The 27,703-nt window shown below is 39.2% G+C and overlaps 1 protein-coding gene across 5 annotated transcripts in view; it reads right to left on the bottom strand.

Moving 5' to 3' along the window:
- The window catches only part of UNC13B (unc-13 homolog B), a 173,479-nt gene that overhangs the window by 64,730 nt on the left and 81,046 nt on the right, over positions 1 to 27,703 (bottom strand). For 4 of the 5 annotated variants that reach the window (XM_074330678.2, XM_019729033.3, XM_074330676.2 and 1 more), the window contains exons 9-10: positions 17,513 to 17,824; positions 15,194 to 15,284 (exon numbers count right to left, since the gene is read on the bottom strand). In XM_074330678.2, the coding sequence (XP_074186779.1) occupies positions 15,194 to 15,284; positions 17,513 to 17,824 (403 nt within the window). Of the gene's footprint in view, positions 1 to 15,193; positions 15,285 to 17,512; positions 17,825 to 19,450; positions 27,464 to 27,703 lie in introns of all 5 variants that reach the window. The other variant, XM_074330677.2, reaches the window with a different exon arrangement.

The following is a 27,703-nucleotide window of genomic DNA, read 5'->3' on the forward strand; positions in this document are numbered from 1 at the left end:
CAGTGAGATGATAAATTTCTGCTGTTTAAGACACCCAGTCTGTGGTACTTTGTTATGGCAGCCCTAGCAAACTAATATAGCACTTTTGAGAATTACTAATACAATTCTACAAAAAAAATTAATAAATAATAAATGTATACTCATTAATAAGTACCTAGGTATGGTACCAGTCATGATGAAAAGATATGATTCTTGCTCTTAGGGAATTCATAACCTAGTAGAGGAATCGTTACAACATTAGGTAAAGGCCCCTGAGGGAAAGGAGTGTTATATTTTGCCCTTGGGTAATTGGTAGTGCCACATACTGAGAAAGGACATACAGGAGATGAGGTGAAGAAAGAAAAGACAATGAGTACAATCTGAACATATTGCATGAGGTGCCTATGAAAATTCTGGGGACAATATCCACGGCAGCTGGATAGATTAGATTCAGGAGCTCATGGAAGAGGAATGAGGTAGAGATAGCAACTGGGAATTCATCAGTGTATGGGTGAAGCCGTGAATGAGATTTATCTAGAGAAGAGAATGAGATGGAAAACAAAGCCCTGGGAATCACCAGGTTTTAAGGAGCAAGCAGAGGATGAGAAATGCTATACGGAAAACAAAGCCAGTGTTGGAAATAAGTAAAAGACTTGGAGGGAAAGGTATCACAAAAATTAAGAAAGAAGAGTGTTTTAGGGAGAAACCATTCAACAGTTTTTAGTCTCACCTGTCACAAGAAATGCTCCAGGATGTTGGTTTTCATCTAGAATGCCCTTCCTCACGTTTGGCTACTTGTCTATATAGCCTCAGACATGAACCAAATAGGAACACATTTCCCCAGCATGCCTGAGGATGACGACAAGCAAAGGGAAGCAGAAGCCTAAGTAATTGGGGAAGATTATTTGCTACAACTCAGCTTTTTCCTTTGGCTTCAAGAGGTCTTATTTTACAGACTATGATTATACTTTAGGACCTGCCTGTGTTGGAATGGTGGTAAATCTCAGTGGCATTGTTTACAGAAAGAACAACTTGCCACTTGCAAGGAGCTATGGATCTCCTTAACGACATGTGCTTGTAAACACACAGGAAGCAAATTATCCCTTGATTTCCATCTTTCTAGCCTCATATTATTTTATTTCTTGGACATTTCCTGATACTTACTAACTGCTGACTTAGTACCCTCTGGGAATTCCTCTGATAAGACTTCTCCAACCACCCTAACTTAAAGGGCTTGCTCCCTACTTCAAAGTCCAATGGCAACTATTTTCTATTATAAGTGTCAATCATTCCTTTTGTGACCAATTACTTAGGGCTTTGTAATACTACTTCATACTTTTAAAGCAATCATTCCACAAAACTTTGCTAAGTGTCTACTAAGTATTAGAAGCTATGCTAGGAATTGCGATCAGTTCCTGACCTTACAAGAGCGATCTAGCAAAGGAGTTAAAGTCCATATACATGCAAGGAAAATACAAGTGGAAAGCATAATTAACAAGAAAATAAGTAGCCAAGAAGAGGATCTCTGAATCCCTGAACTCTGTTTTCCTACCTACATGTATTAGGTCCCCCGAGGCGTATTAGGCAGGGAAGATACTCCAGGTGAATATCCACTCTTAATTCTTTCAGACTCAAACTCTTGCATGGCCTCCAACCTTTATAAGCCGGAGTGGGCCATAAAGATGTCTTTCACAGAAGACCAATTCAAAGAACAGGGCAAGCAGTTTGCAACTTGATCCTTTGCTCCTGGGTCCACATCTTTCACTGGACATCTGAATTTCTCCCAGCGCAAGAGAAGGTACTAAAAAGATCAAAGGCCCAAAGCAGTTTTCTCAAGTCTTTTCATGCCCCAGTTTACTCCAACTGACAGAGCTCCTGCCTCCAGCATTACACCCAATTTGAGCTCCTTCTATCTATTCTTCGGCCTGGAGTGAGAGGGCAGCCTTCAGCAACTCTGAAAGGTTAGAGTGAGTGACTAATATGTAACATAAGAGACACAGATAAAACGCATGAGAATTTGAGAGAAGAATACCTCCAGCTTTCAAGGTGCTGGTTTGGAGGGGAATCAGGGAAGGCTTAGCAAAAGAGGTAATGTCTGAGCTTGATCCTGAAGGATAAATAATATTTGGGTACGTGGAAACTGAAGGGAGGGAAAGACATTCAAGTCAGAGGCTACAGGATGAGCAAAGATAGGAAAAGCAGGCAAAGAAAAGTATGTTGTTGGAAAGGAAATTAATATTTACTGAGTGCTAACAACACGCCAGGCCCTGCTCTACATGTCTTGTCTTCTCTAATCCATAGCCAATCACTGAGGCAAACAACATCCAATTCAGAGATGAGAAAAGTTTCTAAGAGGCTGCGTGACTTGCCTAAGCGTAACATGACACAGCTAGTAAGTGGTGGAACCATATTTCAAACTCAGGCTCTGGCTGATTCCAAGGCCCAACCTCTTCCAACTAACTGTACAACGTAGCCTCAGGGTTATGAAGGTTAGAAAAGTAGGTTGTGCCAAGTCATGGGAGGCCATGGACACCGGCTAAAAAGTTGAGATTATAATTTAACTACCAACAGGAAAAAAACCACGTTTTTTTGAGAAGAAACTTTTTTATTTTTCTTTATTAAATTTATTGTTGGGGGGGTTATCACGTTGTGAGGGGTGTAAATGTCTATTACATTGCTTTGTACACCTGAAACTAATAAAATAAAATAAAATAACATAAATAAATAAAATTTATTGGGGTGACAATGGTTAATAAAATTACATATGTTTCAAGTGTACATTTCTATAACACACCATCTACATATCACATTGTATGCTCACCACCCAGAGTCAGTTCTCCTTCCATCACCATATATTTGACTCCCTTTACCCTCTTCTACTATCCTCTCTTCCCCCTTACCCTCTGGGAACCACTAAACTGTTGTCTGTGTCTATGAGTTTTTGTTTCTTTGTTTGCCTTGTTCCTTTGTTGCTTTCAGTTTTATATCCCACATGAGTGAAGTCATGGTTCTCGACTTTTTCTGTCTGAATTATTTCACTTAGCATAATAATCTCAAGATCCATCTATGGTGTTGCAAATGGCAGTATTTCATCTTATCTTATGGCAGAATAGTATTCCATTGTGTACATATACCACATATCTTCTTTATCCAATCATCCATCAAAGGACACTCTGGTTGTTTCCATGTCTTGGCCACCATAAATAATGCTGCAATGAACATCGGAGTACATATATCTTTACGGATAAATGTTTTCAGATTTTTGGGGTAGACACCCAGGAGAGGGATTGCTGGGTCATATGGTAATTCTAGTCTTAATTTTTTGAGGAACCTCCACACTGCCTTTCATAGTGGCTATACCAATTTGCATTCCCACTAACAGGGTATGAGGGTTCCTTTTTTTCCACAACCTCTACAACACTTGGTTATTATTTGTCTTGTTGATAGCCATTCTAACAGTTGTGAGGTAATATCTCATTGTGGTTTTGACTTGCATTTCTCTAATAGCTAGTGAAGTTGAGAATTTTTTCATATATGTATTGGCCATTTGTATGTCTTCTTGGGAGAAGTGTCTGTTCAGGTCCTCTGCCCATTTTTTAATTGGACTTTTTTTTATTGTTGAGTTGTATGAGTTCTTTATATATTTTGGATATTAGCCCCTTATGAGAGGCTAATGTTATTTGCAAATATCTTCTCCCATTCAGTTGGTTGCCTCTTTGTTTTGTTGATGGTTTCTTTTGCTGTGCAGAAGCTTTTTAGTTTGATATAGTCCCATTCGTTTGTTTTAGCTTCTTGACCTTATCTTTAAGGTCAAATTCATAAAATCCTCTTTGAACCCAAGGTCCGTAAGGTTAGCACCTATGCTTTCTTCAATATAATTTATTGTTTCAGGTCTCCTGGTTAGGTCTTTGATCCATTTTGAGCTAATTTTGGTATATAGTGACAAACAGCAGTCAAGAGAAACTTTCATTCATTCATTCATTCATTCATTCACCCACTCATTCACATACGAGCTTGCTGGGTGCCAGGCACCAGGAATATAAAGTCAAATAGATCCAGTCCTTATTCTGTATTTCCATGCTATTTTCATTTAGCTTTTAAACTTTTTCTTGAGCTATAATATGCATACAGAAAATGGCACATATTAAAGGTACACCGATATAAACAGAATTCAGATTAGAACATTATCAGAATTCCAGAAGCCCCCTCGTGCTCATATCTAATCACTACCAACCTCCTTGCCCTCAAAGGTAATTGTTATCCTGAAGTCTGACACCACAGATGACTTTTATCTGTTTCTGAACTTAATATAAAAGGAATCATATAGTATTTCTTCTTTTAATAAATACATAATCTTAAGGACAAATGCTCACACAATTCCAGGACAATATGCTAAACACTAAAATTGACTGTATATGAAATGCTATAGGAAAACGAGTACCTAACTCTACCTACCTGGGGACTTTGAGAAAGGCTTCAAGGGATGTGACATCTAAGTTGAGTCCTGAGCATAAGTGGTAGCCATGACTGGTGCTCTGTTTCAGGAAGATAAATCTGGCAGTGGTATATACAATGGATTCCAAGAAAAATAAAAGCATGGAAACCATTGGAAGACTAATACTATAGTCTAAGCAGTAAAGAGGGCCTGGAAACAAAGGGGAACAGAGAAGATAAGACAGATAAAAAGAAACCACAGGGAGAAAAAGAGCAATATCTGGCAAACGATCCAATGTAGGAGGCAAGAGAAGGAAGAATGACACCATGATTTTGAGTGGGTGGGTGATTAGCAGAATGATGGTGATTTTCATACAAATACAGAACAAAGGAAGATGAACAGGCCCAGGAGGGAAGTTTCATACATTGGAAAATTGTGGTGAATATAACTGGTAGATAACTAGACATGAAGGATAGAACCTAAGGTAAAAAGAGAGTGTTGGAAGTATAGTCCTGGGAATCAACTGCTCAGAAAGGCTAGTTGAAAGGCTACTGGCTTCCTAGCACACGATGGGGATGTAGCACAGTACCTGCTTTACCGTGATTGCTCAATTAATGATTCCAGAGTAGAGGCTGAGGAGATGCAGATTTGAGATTAAAAGAGATGCCTGAGGGGAAGACTATAACAAGAAGAGACAGAAAGGAAAGGAGATAGGCTAGGTAAGAAAGGAAGGAAGAGAATTGGGAGAATCTAGACTAATGGAAGCCAAGAAAATAGGAAGTTACAAGTTGGGAGTTTTAAAAAACACTATGGGATGATGCAGAGAAAAATGAGAATAAAGACTGAAGCAAATGTCTGTGGGGGAAAAAAGTATTTAAATATTTAACTTCATTATTTCTATCTCCCTTCTGGCCTATAAACTCTTAAATAATAAGAAAATGTCTTACAAATAGCCCACAGAGCAACAGTTGTATCCACTTATTAGTTGGCTTGATTTAAAATGGAAAAATTTTATTAGTTGCTTCCTTTTGGATAATTCTAGCAAAAAGATTTTCTCTCACAGGGGAAGAGTTCCTTCGCAGCCAGTATCAAATATTCCCATTGATTGGATGGTTAAACAAGCATCAGGAGTCAAAGAAAAAAGTAGAAAGCAAGAAGGACTGCTTTGCTCATTTGGAAGCAAGTAATTTTATACAGAGGCATCAATCAGACTTAGTCTGTAAGAGTGTATTAAGTACCTCTCTTTACTGATACTCTGCCCCCAAAATACTGCCAACTGGAGTTAAAGCCCACTGCCAATATTTGATATGATCCTCTGGCAGGTCCACGATAACCATGGCATTCCTGGGAGATGTTTTGATATGCTCCTCAGAAACCAGAGCCAAACTCCACCCCTTCAAACAGGCTGCCCCAAATCCCAGTCCCAGATGTGACGTCTTATAATTCACAAGGCTCAGTCACAGCCTAGAATCAGATCTTAGGTTTACAGAAGACCAACCACTGATAAAACATCCAGATCCAAGCCATAAATATGTCCACCTGTTTCAGAGGTAAAAACAAACAAACAAAAAACCCTGAGAAATGTTAAGCATTTCTCCTGACAAGTAGCCAAGAACAGCTCTTGGAAAACGTTCCCACAGTGCCAGAGCAGTCATGGGCCCCTCCCCTGGAGGCCTCAGGGTAAGGCACGCCACTGACTTCTGCCTTCCTTCCAGGCCCCAAAGAAGCACTGGTGTACTGGATAGTCTCATCTGAGTGATCCATATAGCAAGTTATCCCAGAAACCAGTGCCACCAGAGTCTAGATCCCTATAAAGCCTGCAATCCTGTGGCCCTGGCTCCTGGCCACTTTAGCCATTGGAAGCAGTCTCACTGAGTTCCTACTCAATAGCAATAAAAAATGACTGGCTTCCCTAGTCTACATCCTGTCACTCATCCTGTCAACAGACACTTATGGAGTGTCTATTACGTGTACAACAAGACAGCTACCTTCTCCTTCCCTCCCTTGTGTAGATAAGTGAAACACCTGCTCCTAATTCTTCTACATTACAAAAGGAATGAATGGTTTTGCTTTCTCTTACCTCTGAAGAGCCCGATCACATTTAGTGGGTTCAGGGTTGGTTTGGGGAGCATGGGAACAATATACAGGACATAAAACGGGTTTTGAGAGATAATGTCTTTTGGTTAGAACACGTTAAATCTGAGATGCTGATGGGACAAGTGAGTGTACAAGTAGTTATAAATATGGTTCTAGAGTTCAGGAGAAAGATCTGGAGATCAATCCAGATAGGAGAGCAATCCACATATAAGTGGCAGTTGACAAAATGAATGAGATTTCACAGAAATAACGCAGAGTCATATGAAAAGAGGACTAAGGGAAGAACCCCAGAAAGAGCAACATTTAAGAAGTGAGCAAAGAAAGAAATCAGGAAAGCAAGGCTGAAGAGAAATCAGAGGAGTGTTGGGGATGGTTTCTTAGACGTCAAAACAGGAAGGAATGTTCAGGATTGTTAAATACTGCAAAGAGGTCCAACAAGATAAAGACTTAACAGCAACCACTAGGTTAGGTAGCTATGCGCTCACTGATGACCTTCACAAATGCAGTTTTAGTGAAATCACGATCAAATCATGAGGCAGACTTACCTCAAGTGAACTCCTTAGAAACGAGTCCTACAGGACGCTTCTCCAGTATTTCATGGTCAAATAACTTTGCAGTAATGCTGTGCATGTTATACTCCCCTCTTGAGGAATCACACCAAGCCTAAGTTTCTGACAAGTCCTACAATAAAGCAATCTGCTGGTGTTACACTCTATTGGAACTCAATGTTTCCCGAATTTCTTTGACCATGGAACGCTTTATCACATGATAAAGAACCTATTAACAGTTCTAGAAACTAGAGTTGTGGGGAACACACTTTGGAAAACAGGGTTCTAAGATTATGTTGTTTAAAAAACGGTGTTACGGTGGTAGAAAACAGTGTTAAGAACACAGGCTCTGGAGTTAAATAGATCTAGATTTGAATCTGGTTCTAACTCTGACCAGCTAGGTGGCCCTGGATCAAGTTTCTCTTTCTAAACCTTAGTTTCTTAATCTATAAAATAAGCCGAATAACATAAGCCTAATTCATAAAATTATTGTGAGGAATTTGTTTGAGTAATGCATGTAAAGTACTTACAGGAATAGTAGTATTCAATAAATGTGGTTACTATGGTGATGGTGATGGCAGCAGTTGAGATTAAAAGGAAAACTGTGATGTAGGTACTCAAGTTGTCAATGAATGAATGGGAGTTACGGAAAAGTTGGGATCTAACTGAAACAAGAAGGTGGGTGTGAGAACAGGTTATGCGAATCTAGAAGTGGCCTGGAAGTGGCAGAAGAAGCCTGAGGAAGACCAAGCCTCATTCCGGACCCAGTAATACATGGGGCATTAAAAAAGGCAGAGCCCCCCCAAAAAAGGGCTTTAACGAACAGTTAGGTTTCAGTCAGTAGAGAATGTATTGGTTCCGGTCTTAGATATCAGGTAAGGACGCCACAGTTTGTCAAAGGGCAGAAGGAGCCTGTTGGGAGCGGCAGCTAGGACCCTTATCCAAGAGAGGTCTCTGGTTTGGGAAGCAATAGTAGGACCTATTCTTGGATAGGGCTTACCAAGAAGTTTGAAGATGGATGTTAAAAGCTGTGGTTAAGGGAGGTCTGGAAGTATTTAGACTTACTATAGGATTTGCACTGCAACATTGTAGTAGTAGTAAAATATCAGAAACAATTTAAAGATCTATCAATAGCGGACAGAGTACATAAATCATAATACAACCACAGAAAGAAATACTAGGCAGTTATTTAAAAAGAATGTAGTAGCTCTATTTGTAATAAGGGAAAATCTCCAAAATATAGTAGTAAATGAAAAAAGGTAAAGGACAATATGTGCAATATATGTGCAACATAAAATGTGTACGCACACATGCTTGTAAATGCACATTTTATCTCTGGACCAATTCACATATAAGACACAGGTAAAAGTGAGATGGTGGAGATAGGGATTAGAGAGCGAACCTGGAAGTCTGAAGTAGGAGGCAAACTTTGCACTATACATATCCTTTTTGCATAATTTTATATTTTTACATTTATTACTAATTCAGAACCTTCTTTGGTGTGGTGTTTTTTTTTAAGTGTCACAGTAATGATTAAGGAGAAGGCTGAAAGATTATGAGAAAAAGGAGGGATAACTGGTGGTCTCCCTGAGGGCAAAGAGTTGAGGTAGTGGAAGTTAAGTTAGGCAGCCATTATCAGAACAAAATCCTGGAGCTAAAATTATAGAAAGAGTGCTTTCCTGGTGCAACTAAGTTTAAGAGATGGGGTTCTCAAGGGCCCTCACCTTCAGTCTCCTCGTTTTTATCCCCGAGGGGAATCCCATTTTCAGGACCTCAATTATAGCCCAGAAGGAAGTCTCTTTGCTAGTGTGAGTTACAAGGAAGAACAGAACTTTGCAGGAGAGAGCCGATCCATTTTGTTGTAATGATCTTCCCTGAGAAACTGCTGACCCATTTCTCAGGCTGACCAGCTGCAATCCTGGATCTCCTGGGATTGTTCCATTTAATCTGTTTGCTCCGTTCTATCTCTGCTTACTGAAGCTTTCCTTCTTCAGCTTTCTTTAGCAATCTAAGAGCTTCTGTCAAGGCTTCCTCACGCCCTACCTCCATGCCTTCTCCTTCACTGTCCCTTCCACCTGAACACCCACCCACCTGCTGCCACCACAGTCTCTGTTTCTAGAGCTAAAAGTCTCACCTCCTCCCCCAGATTGTTCTGCAGCTAAGCCAAATAAGGTACAGAATCATATCCATTCCACCCACACTACAACATTACAGCCTCATCAGCATTAGCAATGTCATCCAACACTTATTAAGTCCATGTGGCCAGGTACCCAGCCACCCCGGACACAGAGGTGACCTATACGAACTCTTGCTCCAGTTGCTGACACTCTTACAGGAATGGCATAAGGGTTCCTAAGGTAGTTCCTCAGGTCGACCGAATGCAGAGTCAGCTAAAGAAGTAGAAACGGCCTATAAACTTACAGGAAATATTCAAATCACAAATAATCAAAGAAGTACAAATTAAAACAACGGGATATCATTCTTTAGCCAAACTGGTAAACATTTTCTAAAATAATGACCCCCAGTATTGGGGATTGGAAGCACATTCAAATACTCAAAGTACGAATTGGAAAAACTTTTCTAAAAACACAAGTAGAAGTTTATCAGAAGCTTTTAAAAGGTGTATACTATTCAAGGCAATAATTTATTTGAATCTACTTTGAGAAAGCTAAGTTACAGAAATAGTCAGAAATGAAAACAGACATACGTAATGATATTCATCATAGAGCATTATTTATAACAGTAAAGAAACAAGAGAAATTGTATGAAACATCTACATGATGCAATATTGTTAACCTATTAATAGTCATTAAATCACATTTTTAAAAATATTTAATAACCCAGAATAAAGCTCACAAAAACAATCTAAGTGAGAAAAAATTTAAATCCACACATAATATGGTCCAGATACAGTAACTTTATATTCATGTATATAAAAATTATATTAGAAAAACATAACTAATATTAATAGTAAATTTTTTTCTGTTATTGGCTTTAGGTGATATAGGCCTTGGGAAAAATAAAAAATAGGATTAAGAGAAGATAGAGAAACACAGGGAGACTTCTGTGGAAATGTTGATGGGCTTTTCTGGCTAGTTAAGCATTCATAAAAGGTTGGCTAAACATTCTGCTATGTTCTATATTGGGCTCTAGAACATCAGCAATAAAAAGCATAGCCCCGGCATTCAAGGATCTTACAAATACACAGAGAAGTAAGATGCTATAGCAAACAAGTAACTCCATTACATCACAGTAGATGCCAGCCTAGAAAAAGTATGTACAGAGTCTGGAAGCTTTACCCAAAAACTGACACCTGAGTGGGTTTTAAAGGATGTGAATGGAAAGTTAGCTCGGTGGAGAAAGAGAGAGTATTGCATGCGTTGTTACGCTGGAAGTGTTGCTACACAGAGTAGCAGAAAGGTAAGACTAGAAAGGCATATAGGGTGTATATCAGGGATTTTCAAATTTGTTTTGTGAAGGATCTGGTTTTTCATTCCCAGTATCTCAGGGACTGGTATTTTTGGTCTCTACCCTGTTCAATGAGATGAGACCACTGATCACGTGCTTGACGTCATGGCAATCCAAACGGCCTCTAACTACTCACTTTCAATTTCAGTTTGTTTTCTCCTTTTTGTTTTGTTTTCTTGTTTATTTTTTCTATTTCAGTAATTATTTCATCAAAGACTAGAAACAAACAGTTCCTGGACTGGGCTAGTCCATGGACCACACTGAGCTGGATCATAAGGTTTATTTTATTATAAAAGCAACGTGGAATCACTGAAGTATATTTTTTCTGCTTTCCTCTTTTTAAATCGTTGTTTTACTAGATAATTTACAATCCTAAGAGAAAGGTACTACTCTCCCTATTTTCTGGATGAGGAAAATGTAGCTTATTAAGGTTAAAAACTTTCTCACAATGATACACTGAGAAAAAATATTGGCCACTCATCACAGGTAAGAGTCAATTTCCCTAAAACAATAAAAAGCTCCTCGGAATCAAAAGCCCAATAAAAAAAAATGGGCAAAAAATATGAACAGACTGTTCACAGAAAAGCAAATAACTAATAGCCTTTACTTATATGAAAACATGCTTTACTTTACTGATAACAAGATATGTAAATTTAAACTCTAATGAGATACCATTGCCTAGGAGACTAGCAAAAAGCCAAAAGTTTGACAAGTCATTCTACTGGTGGGTGAGGAAGAAAAAACCACCCTCACAAAATTACTAGTAGGAATAGAAATTGATACCATCTCTGTTGAAGGCAGATACCCTTTGGGGTCATCATTAAAGCTGTTCACAAATCCTTCTCTATATCTTTCAAGGTATAAGTACTACCCACTTGAAGTTAGATATGGTTATTATTATTTGCATTAGTCAGGGAAATGTGTGCAAAAGTGACATATTGCATCTGCTGGGCAGATGTCTCAAGAGCCAGAGTGTAATTTGCGGTACAGTCTCTTTTGTTTGTTATCCTTGCTTTCCCTCTACCACCAATGTTCTAGATGCTGGCTGCCCAACAGCCTGAATTGCAGAGAGAAGACAACTTCAAGCAGAACTCAATTAACTTGTAAAATGACAGGCAGCATGAGCAAAATAAACCTTTGTTGTTTTAAGCCACTGACAAATAGAGGGCCATTTGGCAATATTTATCAAAACTGCCAACTCTGATATCCCCTCAAATACACTCACACACATGCAACACGGCATATGTAAAAGGTTCTCACTTGCCACATGGTTATAGAAAATAACTGGAAACAACCAAATGAACATCAGCAGAAGACTAGTCAAATACCTGTAATACAATACGGGGGGAAATTATGCAACTGTTAGAAAAAGTTCTCTTAAAGTAATTATGGAAGACTCTCCAAATGAAAAGTGTGTTTTTCACACTTTTTATACACAATGAGAACATCTCCAAGATGTTCTCCAAGATATACCATCTTTTGTAAAAACAAAAAACAAAACAAAACAAAAATTGTGGGGAGATTAGAAATATATTCACATTTGCTTGCACTTGTATGAAGAAATTCTAGAACAATAAGAAACTAACAAAAATTGTCTTGGGTCAGACCATTAAGAATGACTAGGTAGAACTTCCAACTACTCAGGAAAAAAATACCCTTGGTGCTTGCTATACTTAACTTCTTACTGTCTCACAACCTTAATCAATCTGTCAGCACATCTCATCTTAAGTATAAAGGGTGTACTTCTGACTCTATCTTAAACTGTTATCAAATCCTTCTTTAAACTCTGGCTTTCTTTCTTCTCTTGGCCACATCCAATCAGCTTCCAGTTACATTACCTGTGTTAAGAATATATGTATAATTGTTCTTATTCAATTAAGTGAAAATGGTTCTTAATTGTTCTCTTATTCAATTAAGTGAAAATGGTTCTTAATTGTTCTCTTATTCAATTAAGTGAAAATGGTTCTTAATTTAAATAAGTCATACTTTTCTCTAAATAATTCCAAGCTTTGGCAGCTTTGGCTAGTCTTCTAGAGAGACTGAATTGCCTATTAAAAAGAAAAAGTCATAACAAACTGTGTCTGCTCCAGTATAAATTCTTGTTTTTCTCATTCAGAACTTTTATTTTACGTGGAGGTTATTTTACTTTCCTTTATAATAATTGCAAGGACCTTACTTCTGAAAAATTAGAAATAAAATATCAGTAAGTATTATGACACTGACTCCATAAATGTTCATTTTAAGTGTTTATCGCATGTCAGTCTAGATCAACAGACTCCCAATATTTATGATTAATCAGCCTTTATCCATGGAAGTTTTTAGCACACATCCTTCAATTTGTGTATGTTCATTTAAAAACTATAATTATACATGTATAATTGTATTAATATATTCATTACATTATAAAAATTAAAATTTAAAAAGCATAAAAGAAAAGCACTTAATATTTTTAATGACATAAAAATATTTTTGCTGTCACTAAAGTATTAGCAGTAATAATATTTTTAGTGAAAGCAATGTGATATAATATCCCTCATTATTTTTAAAATCTTGGTTTAACATTGTTATAGAATGATTTGAAAGTCTGGTTCCACATTCAATTATTTCAATACTTGGCTTTCATAGCTGTCATAGCTGAAAAATATACTGAGATATGAGTCAAATGAAAACCGTACAATTGGTTCCCACGTATCAATTATTCAAAGATTTTGTAGAAATTTGGCTAATAACTTTATATTCGCTGATGTCTTACAAAATAGTCGAAAATGTTTTTATATTTTTAACAAACAAGTTCAAACCTCACTGAAATTTTCACTAGAAGGATAAGTATGTTAATAGCCTCTTGCCAAGATTTTAGAACATGCAGTCATGAGTTTTTATAGGTAACCCTCATTGTTTCTGATAATAAAAGACTACACACTCACACACACACACACACACACACACACACACACACACACACAAAAGGTCACATTTTCAAACATCTATATTGAAAATGCTTTCTCCAATGCAGCTACTTTTTCAATTATTATTAAAATATTATCTTCTCCCTGAAGGGTCAAATTAACAGTGCTTGTATGAAGCTAGGACAATTTGAGCATCAAAATAAATGATAGTAAGGGATTACAAGTCATGTAATAAATTAGGAATCCATGAGTCCATACTGATATAAATTGATGGAAGAAAAGGGAAATCTCTTTCTTATAGTAGAATGCCAATTAATGTAGAAAGGATAGTGGAAACAGAAAGTTACCATTTGGCAACCATCATTAGTGGTGGTAGATACAGACAGACATCATCAATGGATACTTAGCTGGTAAATAGAGATTTGATGAGGAATAAGATATTGGCATAGTCTCAGACTATTGTACCACAAAAGACTTATCAATTACAAACGGAAAAACTGTGCCTTGACAGTGGAGAAACATGGCTGATAGAAATTTAACTGGGTGATTAAAGTTAACATTACAAGGGGTAGGACAGGTTGACATCATGTACTTTCTGATGTCATTCATAAAAAAAGAGTCCAGCATCATTTTTTATTAATTCCTACCAAGAAAGCATGGCCTGAGTCTGGACATGAGAAAACACTGGATGGACCCAAAAAGAAGAACATACTTCAAAATGAAAGGCCTGTACCATCTGTTAAAGATGAGAAAGACTGAGGAACTGTTCCATATTAAGGAGACTAAAGAGACATGACTAGTAAATGCAACATATCAGCCTGGATTGGATCCTGGACCAGAAAAGAAAAAAGACATTGTTGGGATGGTTAGAAAAATTTGCATGGGGTCTTGATGATAGTGTCATCATTGTTAATTTACTGATTTGGATGGTTATACTGTGGTCATAGAGGAGATTAGCCTTGTTTTTTGGGAAATACTAAAAGGAATATTTTGAAATGACAGAACATCAAGTCTCCAACTTTTGCTCAAATGGTTCAGAAAAAGATTAATCATAAAGGACGGAGGGTGATGAAGCATATATGGTAAAATGTCAAAATTGGGGTATCTTGGTGAGGAGGTTATGGGTGTTTTGTATAATACTGTTTTGGCAACCTTTCCCTAAATTTGAAACAAATTTAAGAGTGTTTACACATGTGAGCATGCTTGCATTTTAAATATCTGCCAGGCATTACACTGACAGCCTCTTGTCTTTCTGCCTGAAGACACACAGATAGGGACACTTCAAACTTATAACACTAAAAGTAAAAAACATTTTTAGTATTTTACAGTTTCACATCTTACTGTGTTGATGCACTGGGCTTTAAATTAGGGAAGCCCATTAGAAATTTCTTACATTGTGTAAAACTTTTGGCTCTGTATAGGTCAGCTAGTACTACAACAACTGACCCTAAGAGGCCTTGAATAGTCCCTTGTCCTAAACTCAAAATAAAATGGCCTCAAGATGATTATGATACTGAAAATAGCATTTAACTTTACCTTCAGGCTCTCAACCCACTAGGTCTATATGATTTCCACTAATTAGCCTAGCAGGAAGCCAATGGTCACCTCCCATCTCTAAGGGCTCTAACTTACTTGTAATGCATTCTCAGAAGCACACTGTAAGAAGATGACTAATCACTGACTGCAACTTCAGCACCATATGTCTCCCAATTTCAAAGGAAGAAGTGTCCCAGCTATTACTAGAACAACAGATTTCCTACCTCCTGCAGCTGGAGTCGAACCTTGGTAACTGCCCGGATCCAGTGTGCTCTGGCTTGGGTACATGGTGAAGATGAATTCTCCTCGGGAAAACTTGTAACAAAGAAAAGAATGTTCCTTAAAAATAGCCCAGGCCACAAGGTAACAGTGCTCAAGGCAAAAGTGCCAATTATCTAAAATAAAATGGTTTATATTCATGCCTATACTTGTTTAGTGATTCAGGCATAGTCCTGAATATCCAATGTGAAAAAAATTCCTCTCTATAATGACAACTCCTTTTAGCTTTTCATCTGTTCCCTCTCTTTCTTCCCCCCTTTTCACTCACCTAATGAGGCAGCTCACTGGGACAGTCAGGGAGCAGGATACTAGAAGCAATGGCAAGGCCCTGAATCAATGTCTAGAATTAAAACTATGCAGAAAGGTGTGGAGTAACTCTCTCATCTCACCTCTCAAGACCACCAGTCTCCGCTGGGGGTCTATATACCATTCTTAGGGCAGAATTTTGTTCCTGCAAACGCTTCCTGCTCTACTAAGTATATTGGAAGGCTTACCAGTTCCTAGACTGCAGTATTAAGAATAGAGATAGTGGAAATGTAATGGCTGTGTGCGATGTCAGAGGGATAGTGGATGGGGAGAGGGGGGTTGACACAATGTGAAGGATATAAATGATAAATGTCTAACTATTACTTTGTTTTGTGCACCTGAAACTAATAATAAATAAAAAAAAGGCACAGCCCTTTTTCTGCCATGATCTCATTCTTTGAGTTGCCTCAAGAACACATTCAGTGAAAAGAACAATAAATACAAAGTACCTTTAAGACAGAAATACTACCCTGTATTAGAACAAATCATCATCCAGGTCCTTAACTGTGGAATAGTAGTTGATTCTTGGTGCTATTGCTTCTCTTTTCTCCCACTGGGGTCTACTGCCAAGGCAGCAAACAAGTGTCTACCATCTAGACATGTAAGATAGTATGCTGTACTCTAATGCCATTTAACTGGGTCAATTGTTCTAAAACATTTGTAGGTACTTCTGGCCAACGTAGCACTGGACTTCACTTGCACAGCTACTGTAGGACCTGAGAGGACACAGCCAGTAGAGAGGGACAAATACTCGTGCTGGGTATTTCTGCTGCTCTACCAAGAACTCTACCCAGATATTATCTGCCAAGTCTAATATCTACAAAGAGCCACCTTTCAGTGGGCTGTCAACCCAGTAAAAAAATCTAGTCCAGAGCTCAGTCTCCTGGATGTCTCATCTATTAGATGAGCCACCAGAGATGACTAAAAATCAGGAAAACGGAGAAGAGGAAATATGTTTATACCTTCAGTGGTGGAGTAGACGTACCAGCCATTCTCTAACTTTTACCATGTCATCAGCAGCCACTGTTTTGGTCTTTCAAGGAGAAGCTGCATTAGACCTTGAAATTTGAGAGTCTCAGTCACACCTAGCCTTTATTATCACTTTACCCCAGTGCTTTTCAACTGGGGGTACTTTTGTCCCCCAGGGGAAATCTGGCAATATCTAGACACATTTTTGGTTGCCACAACAGAGGGCTGCTACTGGCATCTAGTGTGTACAGGACAGGGATGTTACTAAACATCCTACAATACCTACAATAGCCCCCCATTAAAAAAAAAAAAAATATATATATATATATATATATATAGTTATCTGGCTCAAAATGTCTATAGTGTCGAGACTGAGAAACCCTGCTTTGCCCCAACCTATCAGCAACTCTACTGACCAATGTAGCTCAATAACCACACTCAAACTCTGTACTAGGTTTCATCACAAGACTATTGCCTGGCACACTGCTAGGCCCTGGGAAGGCTGAGGGGTGGGTTAGATCTGGCTCCTAGACCAATTCTTTCTTAATACTATCCTCCTGGTTTTCTTAGCTAGTAAATAAAACAAAACAAAAAGCAATGTTCCCAAAACAATTTTAAAAATTAACAGGCTGGGAAGCCTATTTCATTCAAAGCAGCTCCTTTCAATGAAATAATCTATAGGGCTCAGGTCAGTTCTGAACTTGGGGGCTGCCATATGTGGGGTCTACTAGTAAGCCAAGAACTGCAGATGCAAGAAGGCCTGGTACACTGCAGCTAACTATAAGAACCCCAGTGCTCTTCAGAGAGCCTCAAAATATCTTGGGAATTATACCAAAAATCAAAGAAAGCAGTGTAGCGCTAAGCCTCAGTACCCTGATCACCACCATACCAAGCTGCAGAGAAAAAAATAAAAAGTACTTATATTCAGCAATATCACAGGGCAGGTCCTGAGGAAACCATGTGAGCTCCTCAAGGCAACCATTACCTACCTCTCCTGGGGGCCTAAGACGTGGTCTTTGTGTAGCACCAGGTCTGGGGGAGGATGGGTTGTGACATCTTTCATCTCCTTGGGTTCACATGCTCTCCCCTTCTCGTCTTCACCTGTCACCTCCAAGGCTTTCTCTTGTTCTCCAAAACCTGCTTGGCCATCTCTGGAGAAGCTGCCAGAGCTACGGCAGGAATGAATCGAGTCCCTCTCCCGACGGTCATCATCTTGTTCATGACACTGGTCTAGTTCACTCAGCTGAGAGCTTCCTGGGCTCACGTTACAGGAGGAGCCATACCTACTACTGCTGGTGGGGCTGTGAGAATGAGAGGAAAGACAGATGAGTAAATAAATGCAAACTAGGGATCAGGGCAAAGTGACGGATTAATCCAGGAAATAATGATCGTAGCAGTGGCAAGAATCACAAACAGGAGGTTCCTAGGAAAAGAGGACCAAACTTTACGATCTAGAAGAACTAGTCTCTACTCAGCAGTGATGACAGGGGAAAAAATACATGCTGGGAGACAACAGCACTTAACGTCAACCCTACAATTGACTCTGAAGAATGCTTTATCTTAATGTGATATTTATAAGTAGGTTAAGAATTATTAAAACAATCTGTTGCTTATGTCTAAAATTCTTTACTCAGACTTCTAAAGAAACTTGTCCAGTGGCTGTGATTAAAGTTCTCTGATCTTCACATAATAAAATGAATGAACTCTTATCCCTTTTTCTCTTATTGGTTAAACTGAGGTCCTTTTTTCTTCCTCTACAATTGGTCAATGTGAATGCCTATTCCTTAGGATAAGCAAAGGAGAATGGACTTATTCCTTCAACTATCTCTCAGCCCTCAGTGTGATGAGGTAATGGAAGCCATCGGGAGATGGAAGCTAGGCTCAAGAAATTGCTCAGGGTACCTCACTGACCACCACATGAATGTTACAATAATATCCCTGGTAGCACAGGGAGTATCCCAAAGACAAACTTACCCATCTGTGACCGAGCTGCTCTCAGGACATAGCTCAGTTCTGGATAAGATGGACAAAGTCCAACTCCAGGATCTGAGTCAAGGCCATATTAACGCATTTCTATACCTGAAGAGAGTCCAGCCCAACCCCTCTCTCAGTCACCTGAATTCCCATACCCAGAAAAGAAATTTGTTTCCCTATTTGGCCCAGAGGTCAAAGCAGCATTCTTAAATCGCACTGTATGATGCTCCGTCTTAGGAGAAATAATAGTACCCTTTACAGATGGACCCTGCATAATGCTCCAGACTGAAGCATTACAGTATACAATAGTCCTGAGCTCCTGCAAGACTTTTTACTCAAAGCACTTATCAGACACAAGTCTCAAGGGTAGTAAAAGGCAGAGACTGGAAGAAGCTATGCAAACCCATGTGGAAGAGGAAGTAGAATATAGATTATCCCAAGCCGCACTTTGCACTTTGTATTTCAGTTAATGCCCTCATTGCCATTGGAGAAAGCGTCTTAGAAGACTTGGAAAAACAAAGCAATGTAGGTCTCTCCCCACCATTATAAATATAAGTGCTGAAGGCCTAAGGAAGCATCACAGCCTGTCATGTGATTGTAATTCATATATGCCACTCAACTACTTGCTGCCTCTTTCTGCCCTCCCTTCTCCATTCCACGTTATATAAGGCAGAGCACACCAGAGTGAGTACATCTCAGGGCCTAGACTTTTCTTTAAGCAGGAAGCTCCTTGTTCCAATAAATAAACTATATTTGGCACTAGAGAGAAGGGAGAGGATGAAAAGACCCACACATTATTTCTTGTTATTTAACCTCTAATTAAATGAATGTCAGGTGCTAGGAAAGACACAGGGAGGATAAGAAGCAGGCTACAACTAATCTATCACTAAGTCGTTGCATCATAAATGGTCAATTCCTTAAAATCATTTATGATGCGTTAGTTGAAAACAGGCCTTTTGCTGATCTTTGGTTCCTTGATGCCGCGCAGAGTAACTGGCTGCTGTACATTCAAAACAGAGTCAGTGCGAGCAGGCGCCACCTCCTCTTCTCGTGTTTCTGGCTGCTGAAGTAGCTCAGAGCCAGCGCAGCGCTCTGCCTCGTGACCACCTGAAGGACAGGTGGGGCCAGAGAGGTTGCCTTTGGTAGCCCAGTGTTCTCCAGATGCTGCGATTGCCTGCTGGTTTTCCACTTCTCCGAGCCCTGAAAGCCCATGAGTACATATACTTGCCTTGGCCTCCAGCAGCTCAGAGGTTCCAGCGAGCTGAGCAGAGACCTTGGCTGACTCAGCACTGGCCCTAGACATTTGAGAAGACTCCAAAACTTTGTCTGCCTCACTAGAGATAAGGTCCTGGGCACCGCTGATAACCAAAACTGGAGAGGAAGATTCTGCAGGCATTCGTTCAGGACCCCCTTTGTTCTCTTTTGGCCATGGGAATAAAAGATCCAGCTTCTTCCCAAACCTTAGTTTGGGATCGCTTGGGATCCCTTTCTCCTCATGACCTCCCTCAAATAGAGTTGACAACTTCTTAAAACCTGATATTAAACCAGTCGCAGCTGCTCTATTGCCAGAGGAGGAAGGCGGGGAAAAGAAAGAGTTCAGTGGTTTCCCATAGTCAGTAGCAGAGGATGAGAAACGAAGCTTTGGCCAATTGGTCATGTTTGGGGTCTCAAAACGTAGTCTTGGCTGCTCTGTTTCCTGGGGGACTGCAGGTGGATCTTTCTGGGCATCAAGTATCCCATAACTTTCTTTAGCACACAGCACAGTCTCCTCCAGGAGACAGTGAGAAAGGGACCCTTGGATTTCCAGTGTGGCACTCTGGCCAATGGAACTTGCCTCACTGAACAGTGTAGTATTGATTTCTAGTGAATTGTCTGCCTGTGGCTCCAAGAAGTCTTGGTTTGTGGGGGCAGACTGCATAGCTGGCTTTGGCTCAAGGGGAAGAGGAGGCTGAATTAGAGGGGGAAGCTCTGTGGCAATCCCAGTAACATCTGGATGCAACTGTGGTGGCAATGAAATATGCTCTGTTTCAAATGATGTCTCTGTGTCTGTACCCTGCAACGTCCCCATGTCTCCTTCATCACTCAGAGACAATACTCCTTGCCCAGTATCATCCCCTGAGACAGAAGATGCAGCCCCAATTGTTTCAGAACCCTGGGGTTCGGGAATATCGTCAGGAATATTGTTTTCCATTTCAGTTGTTACTTTCGGATCGTCTGTCAAGGTCTCCGAGCCTGACTTTGCACTAACCGCAGTCATTCTATAGTCACTGAGAGTAGATTCTGAACCGAATGCTGCAGATGCAGCTTCTCTCCACAAATTTTCTGGAGGTACTGATCCTACAGCATCTCTGGAACCACCACTTTGGAGCCACGTAGTAGCGGGGATAGATGATTCTTGTTTGCATGCCTCTAGTTTGGAACTTTTGAAAATTCCAAATAACTCACCTTTGCGTGGCTGAGATGATATACCAGAAGAGAGAGAGATAAAGGTGTTTTTCTTTGGAGGTTTAGAACAGGAGAAAAATCCAGAGAAAGTTTTGGGACGTTCAACTAAACTCCCAGAGAAAGATTTCACTTTGGTCACAAACCCTGAAAGCATTTCTACTGAAGAGCCCATCACTGATTTGTCTGCTTCTTTATCTGCATCTCTGCTCTGAAGGTGCCTCGCACACCCCGGCTCAGCAGAGGAAAAGGCTGGCTCCTGGGTCTGTGTTAACACCTCATCAGGGGCCTTTTCTAATGGCAAGTGCAATGGGTCACTAGCAAATCTTTCATTTTGGTGGTGGTTAGTGCAAGCGTCTAAATTGTTGAGCTTTTCAATCAAATGGCTATCGTGTGAAAAAGACCTGGCCAGTGAGTCACCAGGGGAAGCTTCCTGTATGAAATCCTCTTCTTGAGGAGTTACCCCCAGGGTCTCAGGACCAATGAACAGTATTTCAGTCTGTGCCTGAAATCCTGCTGAATGAGAAATAATCTCTTTTTGCAACTGATTCATCTGGAACTCTGCTAAAGGTATCCCTGATCCATCACTGGAACCTAGTTTTCCTTGATAGGCCTTCCCTCCACAGAGCTCATCTTCAAGGGAGGTAACCTCAGTGGGAATGCTCATGGAAACACAAGGAGCTATTTGCTGTTCACGAACTTCTTCCTGGACTGTGCTATCTCTACTGTCACTGGAAACTTCTCTAGTCATTGTGCCACCCATGTCTACAAAAACACTTGGCTTCTTACAGGGCTGGGATGTCACTGGAGCAACAGTTGAAAGGCTATGTTTTTCCCCAGGAGTCTGCTGTTTCTCATCCAAAAAGGGCAAGCTGAAGAAACTAAAAGAGCTATTATGAGACGCATCCTTCTTGATACTTGAGTTAGTAATGGAAAAAAAGGAGGGAAGTGTGAATAGCCCTTCTGCTTGAGACTTGGGTTTTGGTCGAGTAGCAGAGGCTGTGTTCTCAGATTTTTCAGATCCAGTCAGGAAAGAAAATATACTCCTTCTGGTTGGCAATTCTGGTTGGGATGGAGATGTGACCGTCGAAAAACTCCAGTCTTTGTCAGAAAAATCATCTTGTTCATTTACATTTCTTCTGTTCAGAATATCAAAAGATGTTTTATTACTTCTTGAAATTTCTGTCACTGTAGGCATACCACTAGCTTCTACTGAAGAATCTGTGAGACAACTTGTTGAGAAAGATGGATTTGGTGACTGCTGGATTCCGTGGTCTCTGAAGGGTACTTCTTCAATCAAATTATTACCCTGGATATCCGCAGCTGGTGGTTCCTTTAGCCCGCTGTTGTCAATAATAGTCCACCTGTTCAGACTTCTAGCCCGAACCTTCCCTCTGGAGGAAACTGGTCCAGCAGGAAAGTTCCCAACAACCTGGCCAGTTAGCTGTGTGGGATTAGAACTTGTCTTGACCTCATCCTTATTAGTCATTGAAGACATAGACTTATTTTCAGCTGTCTGTGTAGGAGATACACTGGTTTTTAAAAAATCCCCAAGGCTATCAAAAAAATTTGAAACACCAAAAGATTCATTCTTTTCCTGAGATGTTATCTTTGTATTTTTATCACCATTCTTTTCTAAGTTTGGTAGTCCTTCTTTATTCACCTGGGTTTTAAAGAGGTTCAAAAATCCAGATGCCTGTTTTTCATTTGCTGTCACACTTACCGAAGAGTCTTCTCCCAGACCAAAAAGTTTCACTGCACTTTTAAATAATGTTCTCTCAGACTCTTTGGAACACTGGTCCTGGGGAAGCTCACAATTCTTGTGTTCATCCTTACTAAACTGTGATGAAAGAGGAACTGAAACAGAGGCAGCTCTAATGATTTCATCATCTTCTAGACCTAATTTAGCCTGAGGAGTTGTTTGGCTTACCTGGAAAACAGATTTCAATAAACTTCGTTTTTTCATATGAATGCTTTTATTTAAAGGGAATTCTTGCTTCATATTTTTAGTAAATTCTGGTTGCTGAACATTGGATACTATTTGTCTCTCTGAATCCTTTTTAAGAAGACTTTCCTCCTCATTTTGGGAGTTACTCTCTGATTGCTTACTCAAGATTAATGACTGAAAACCATCATTTGTGAGCAGTGCTAAGTTTGACTGTTGATCCTTTTTCTGCATGGCCAAAGACTCTAGGGATTCAGTCTCATCAAAACTCAAAGTACTTCCAACTGGAGCACCCAAAGCACAAAATAATGAAGTCACTTTGTTCAATGAGGATGTCTCCTCTGTTTGTTGTGGACTGTTAGTCATATTCTCAAGATGAACCAAAGAGGCACCTTCTTCAGAAGACTGAAGCCAATGAAAACTGGAAAGTTGAACTAATGAATCCTTAGCTAGAGGATGGGTCTTACCTCCCTCTGTAATTCGATTTTTATTTAAGACATGATTACTAATAATTTGGGGCTGATTTCTGAGATCCAATGCACATTCAAAGTCTTCAGAACCACACAGCCTTTCTTCAAAAGATCCAAAACTGCCTTTAAACTTTTGAGAATTATAGCCTGAAAAATCTAATAGCTGATCTATTTGTCCATAACTTGACCCTTCAAGTACTTGTGAAAAGGTTCCTAAATTTAGATACATGGGTGCCTCGCTTCTTGGCAAACCTATAGATAAATCAAGAGGGTCATCAACTGGTTCTTCTTTAACATAACATAATAATTCATCTCCCTTGTCAAGTACTTTAAAACTACAGGCAGAAATAACGCTGTCATCCAATATAATACTTGATAGATCATTTGTCTGTAAATCACAATTCAAAAACTCTTGATAAGAACAACCAGGTATAAATAAATAAGCATACTGCCCAGTAGAATCGGTGAGAAGAGAATAGACATATTGACCATCATGGAACATATAATACCCATAGTTTCCATCTTCTGATGGCCACCACACTCCATTCTCAAGACATGACAACCATTCCTGGTATTCATGACCGAAACTTGAGAAAACAAAGTTTTCACCCATTCTTAATGATTCTTTATCAACTATGGGGCATGTAGTCTTCTCATAACCTGAAGAACTTAAGTCAATGGGCAAGTCTTCTAGTGAATTCTTAGTTTCATTAATTGGAAGATGACAAGAATTTCCATGTAATGACTTAGCTGCCCACATATCATTTCTTAATAAATAATCTTCATTAAATGCAAACTGGTCGAATGAGTCACACGGTAAGTCATGCCAAATGACAGTGTTTGAATTTATTCTCAACTCCAACATATTTGCATTTTGATCTTTTTGGCAAAAACTTATTGCTGGGTTTTCTGAGTCAGGCCACAAAGAAACACCAGCTGATGGAAATGTATTTTGATTCAACATATAACAAACTGGCTCGAGTTTTCTGGAATTTTTAGAGAAATCTTTTCTACCAGAGTCCCATTCATAACAGCAAGGATTCCTCATCTCTTTAAAAGCCTGACAGTGGTTTGATGTATTAAGAATGTTAGTATTTAGTATAGGTGGATTTAACTGGTTTGAATTTTCATATAGGTTTGCCTCAAAAACGTGGTATGGCGTCGGCCTCTTAGCCAAAGATTTCTCTAAGGGGTCCTGCTGAGTGCTTGGAGCACAGTGAAGTACACTGTTCTCAGAAGAGGGGCAATGCTTTTCACTTTGCTGATTTTTCCACGCAGGAGGGCAATGATGATTATCGATCCAAGCATCAGATAATGGTATGTTTTCTTTAGGTAAAGATAAGAAGCTTTTTGTGAAGTTAGAAGTTTCTTTTTTTTCAGAATGGTTCCTCTGGTTCTCAGAAGTCACACATGAAGTAACAGTGATCTCATCCCAGGATAAATGCTTATTTCCATTTAAACTCTTTCTGTCACCTGAAGACATGGACTTTGCTTCATGTGGTTTACAATCAGTCACATTGCTCTTGGGTATCAAGTTAAATATTCCAGAGGGTGAGCTTGGGCTATTATTCCTATGATGAGAATCAACATTTTTCAAATTTAATTCTTGTGAACTAGACAAGTTTTCAAGAGAAGAGAACCTATTAAACAGGCCAGAAAGGAGGCCTCTTTCAGTTCTTTTATTGGAAGCTTTATTTACAAATTTGTCTTCGCTACCTTCATTAACCAAAGCAGATTTTGAAATAGAAGTCAATGCTAATGAAGAGTCAGATACTGTTAAAGATGTAACTTGTGTAAGAGTCTTACTTTCTCGCAAAGAATCAGAAGGTGTATGTTCTTTGGGAACAACTCCAGGGGTGGCTAAAGTATTTCTTTCACAGTTCTCTACTGCCATGTGGTTACTTGAATTTAATTCCTCTATACTCCCAAACTTCCCAAGACCATTATTAATATTTGGAACTGAATCAGGCTTTATTTTATTAAGTGTGGCATCTTCAGGATAATTTATTTGGTCGTTCTTATTAAATGTCTCTGTATCACCAATTTCCCCTAGATTATTATGAATATCTGGAACTAAACCAAATTTTATTAAACTAAGTTTGGCATTTTCATGACAGTTTCTTTGGATCTCTTCATCAATCGTCACTTCTGAGCCATAAAAACTCTGGTCATTGACAGTGATATGGCTGTCAGTGAAAGGAAATTTAAACAAAGAAAAAATGCTTTGTTTCTCTCTTAAATCTTGCTGCTTTTCAGAATGACTAAGCACTCTAAAAAATGGAATATGTGGTTTTCCACTAAAGGAAAAGGAATGTCCATCTTTCTTAGGACCACTTTCACATCCCTCTTCCTCCAACTGCTGGGTTTTCCTAGATTCTGACAAAGTTTCCTTCGAACAGGTCTCAGGGGAAGCGAGCAAAAATTGGCTAAAGGATTTTCTGAGTGGCTCAAGGAAATCATCATCACCAGTAACTTTGTCCCCCTCTAATGGCTTTGAAGGAGGCTCTTTATTTGCAATTCTACTGCCAGCTACACCAGGGTGTCCTGGAGTATCTTTGGCACATATTTTTGGTTCACCTGGTAACAGAGACGGGTCTACACAGAGTTTTCTTTCCAACAGACTCTCAATATCATCTTTCTTACCTGCAGAACTAGCTAAATTTGAAGGCTCACTGACCTCTTGGGAAAACAAGAAATCCTCACTTGTGGGCATTTGGGACAACCCTGTAGTATCTCCATGACTCCTATCTAAAGCAATGATGCTACCGTCATTGCCAAGGGTGTCATCCCTTTGATTTAACTCTGATCCATACCCAACGAAGCTTTCCTTTCTTGTCACCTTGTTCTTACCATCATCTTTTTCGGTTTTGTTCTTTTCCGAAAAGATCTTTAATGGAGTTAGCATGCTGAAAACAGACTTTATAACTGAACTCTGACTCTGTGGAGCACAGTCCCTTCCAGTAGTTTCTGTTGCATCCTGAAAGCTTAAACTTCCAGTTTTTCTGTCTGTGTGCTCATTTCCAGAGGTTTTGTCATGTCTGCCAAAATCCTTATTATCAACTGTTATAGAAGATAATGGAGATTGCATGGAAAGATCCTTCTCCAATACTGACTTGACTCTGGGTCTAGATCCTGAATTAATTGTCTCTATTTGATTAAGAGTTTCTGTTTTATCTGGAACTAAAGAAACGAGCTTTTCCACAGAGGTTGTTAGATGTTTTGTGCCTGAGCCTACCTTTTGTGTGAGTGAACTGAACAAAGAACCAACAGTACATTTCATTCCATTCAGCTCAGGAAAACAGATGGCCTTGTCCTTGTCATTCTTGACAATGATTATAGGTGGTATTTGATCCCCCGACATTTTTTGTTCTGTATTATCAATAGTATTATTGTGTTTAGGTGTTTTTTTAGTTTTTGAAAGGGAACCAAATTTATTAATCTCCTCTTCTTTCTCTGCTAAATATCCTGACACTGTTTCTACAAAACACTGAAGCTCATCCATAGTATCAATATAGTCTTCTTTGGGTTCCTCAACAGAAGACAGGGTCATCTTTTCTTTGGGGCAGCCAGACAGATCTCCAAGTGTGTTTGCATCATAATTCATTTTTTGTAATGGGAATGCTGGAAATGCTCCATAATATTCTTTAGGAAAGCCTCCAATATGATGGGCATTGGATGGATGACATGTTGGTGACAGATCATCTTCTTGGTTATCAGAAATAGGGGAATCCAAAAGTTCATCAGAAGTACTGCTAGTAGAATCTTCAAGAATATCCAGCGGAATGAAATCAGTGACATGCTGGTTTAAGCCTGATGACTTTTCACAGTTCTTAAAATCAGGAAGATCATAACCATGACTTTCCAACTTAGGGGTCCACATGCCACTCTTAACCACAAATCCATTTTTGTAGGGATGCAAAACTGGGTAATTTTGTTTCTTCGTTTCAATGTGGCAAAGGTTACAATTTTCACTATTGGGATATGAACTTTTGAAGTTAGTCTTAGTTCCTGATCTATTATTATATTGTCTTCTTTCACTGTCTTCAAAATGACTATATAAGGGTTTCTTTTTCCTTCTCCTATCTATTGTATCATATTTCCGAGGATATCTGGAACAAATAGATGTTTCAAACTTAAGGTCAAAATTAAAGGCAGCAGAGAATTCTGTTTCTTGGCTCTGAAATGGTATCTTTTTCCAGTTCTTGTGCTTTGGTTGTACTTGTTTGCTGTAATATTTATCAGTTTTTGAAGGAGTTCTAATTTCTTCTGCTTCTTTTATATTTATGTTACTGTTTTTTAAGAACTCTTGAGATATTTTTCCCTCTATCTCCTCATATATACTTTCCTGT

The sequence above is a fragment of the Rhinolophus sinicus genome, chromosome 16 (genome assembly GCF_057876585.1).
Source record: "Rhinolophus sinicus isolate RSI-liver-muscle chromosome 16, RSI-T2T, whole genome shotgun sequence".
NCBI lineage: Eukaryota > Metazoa > Chordata > Mammalia > Chiroptera > Rhinolophidae > Rhinolophus > Rhinolophus sinicus.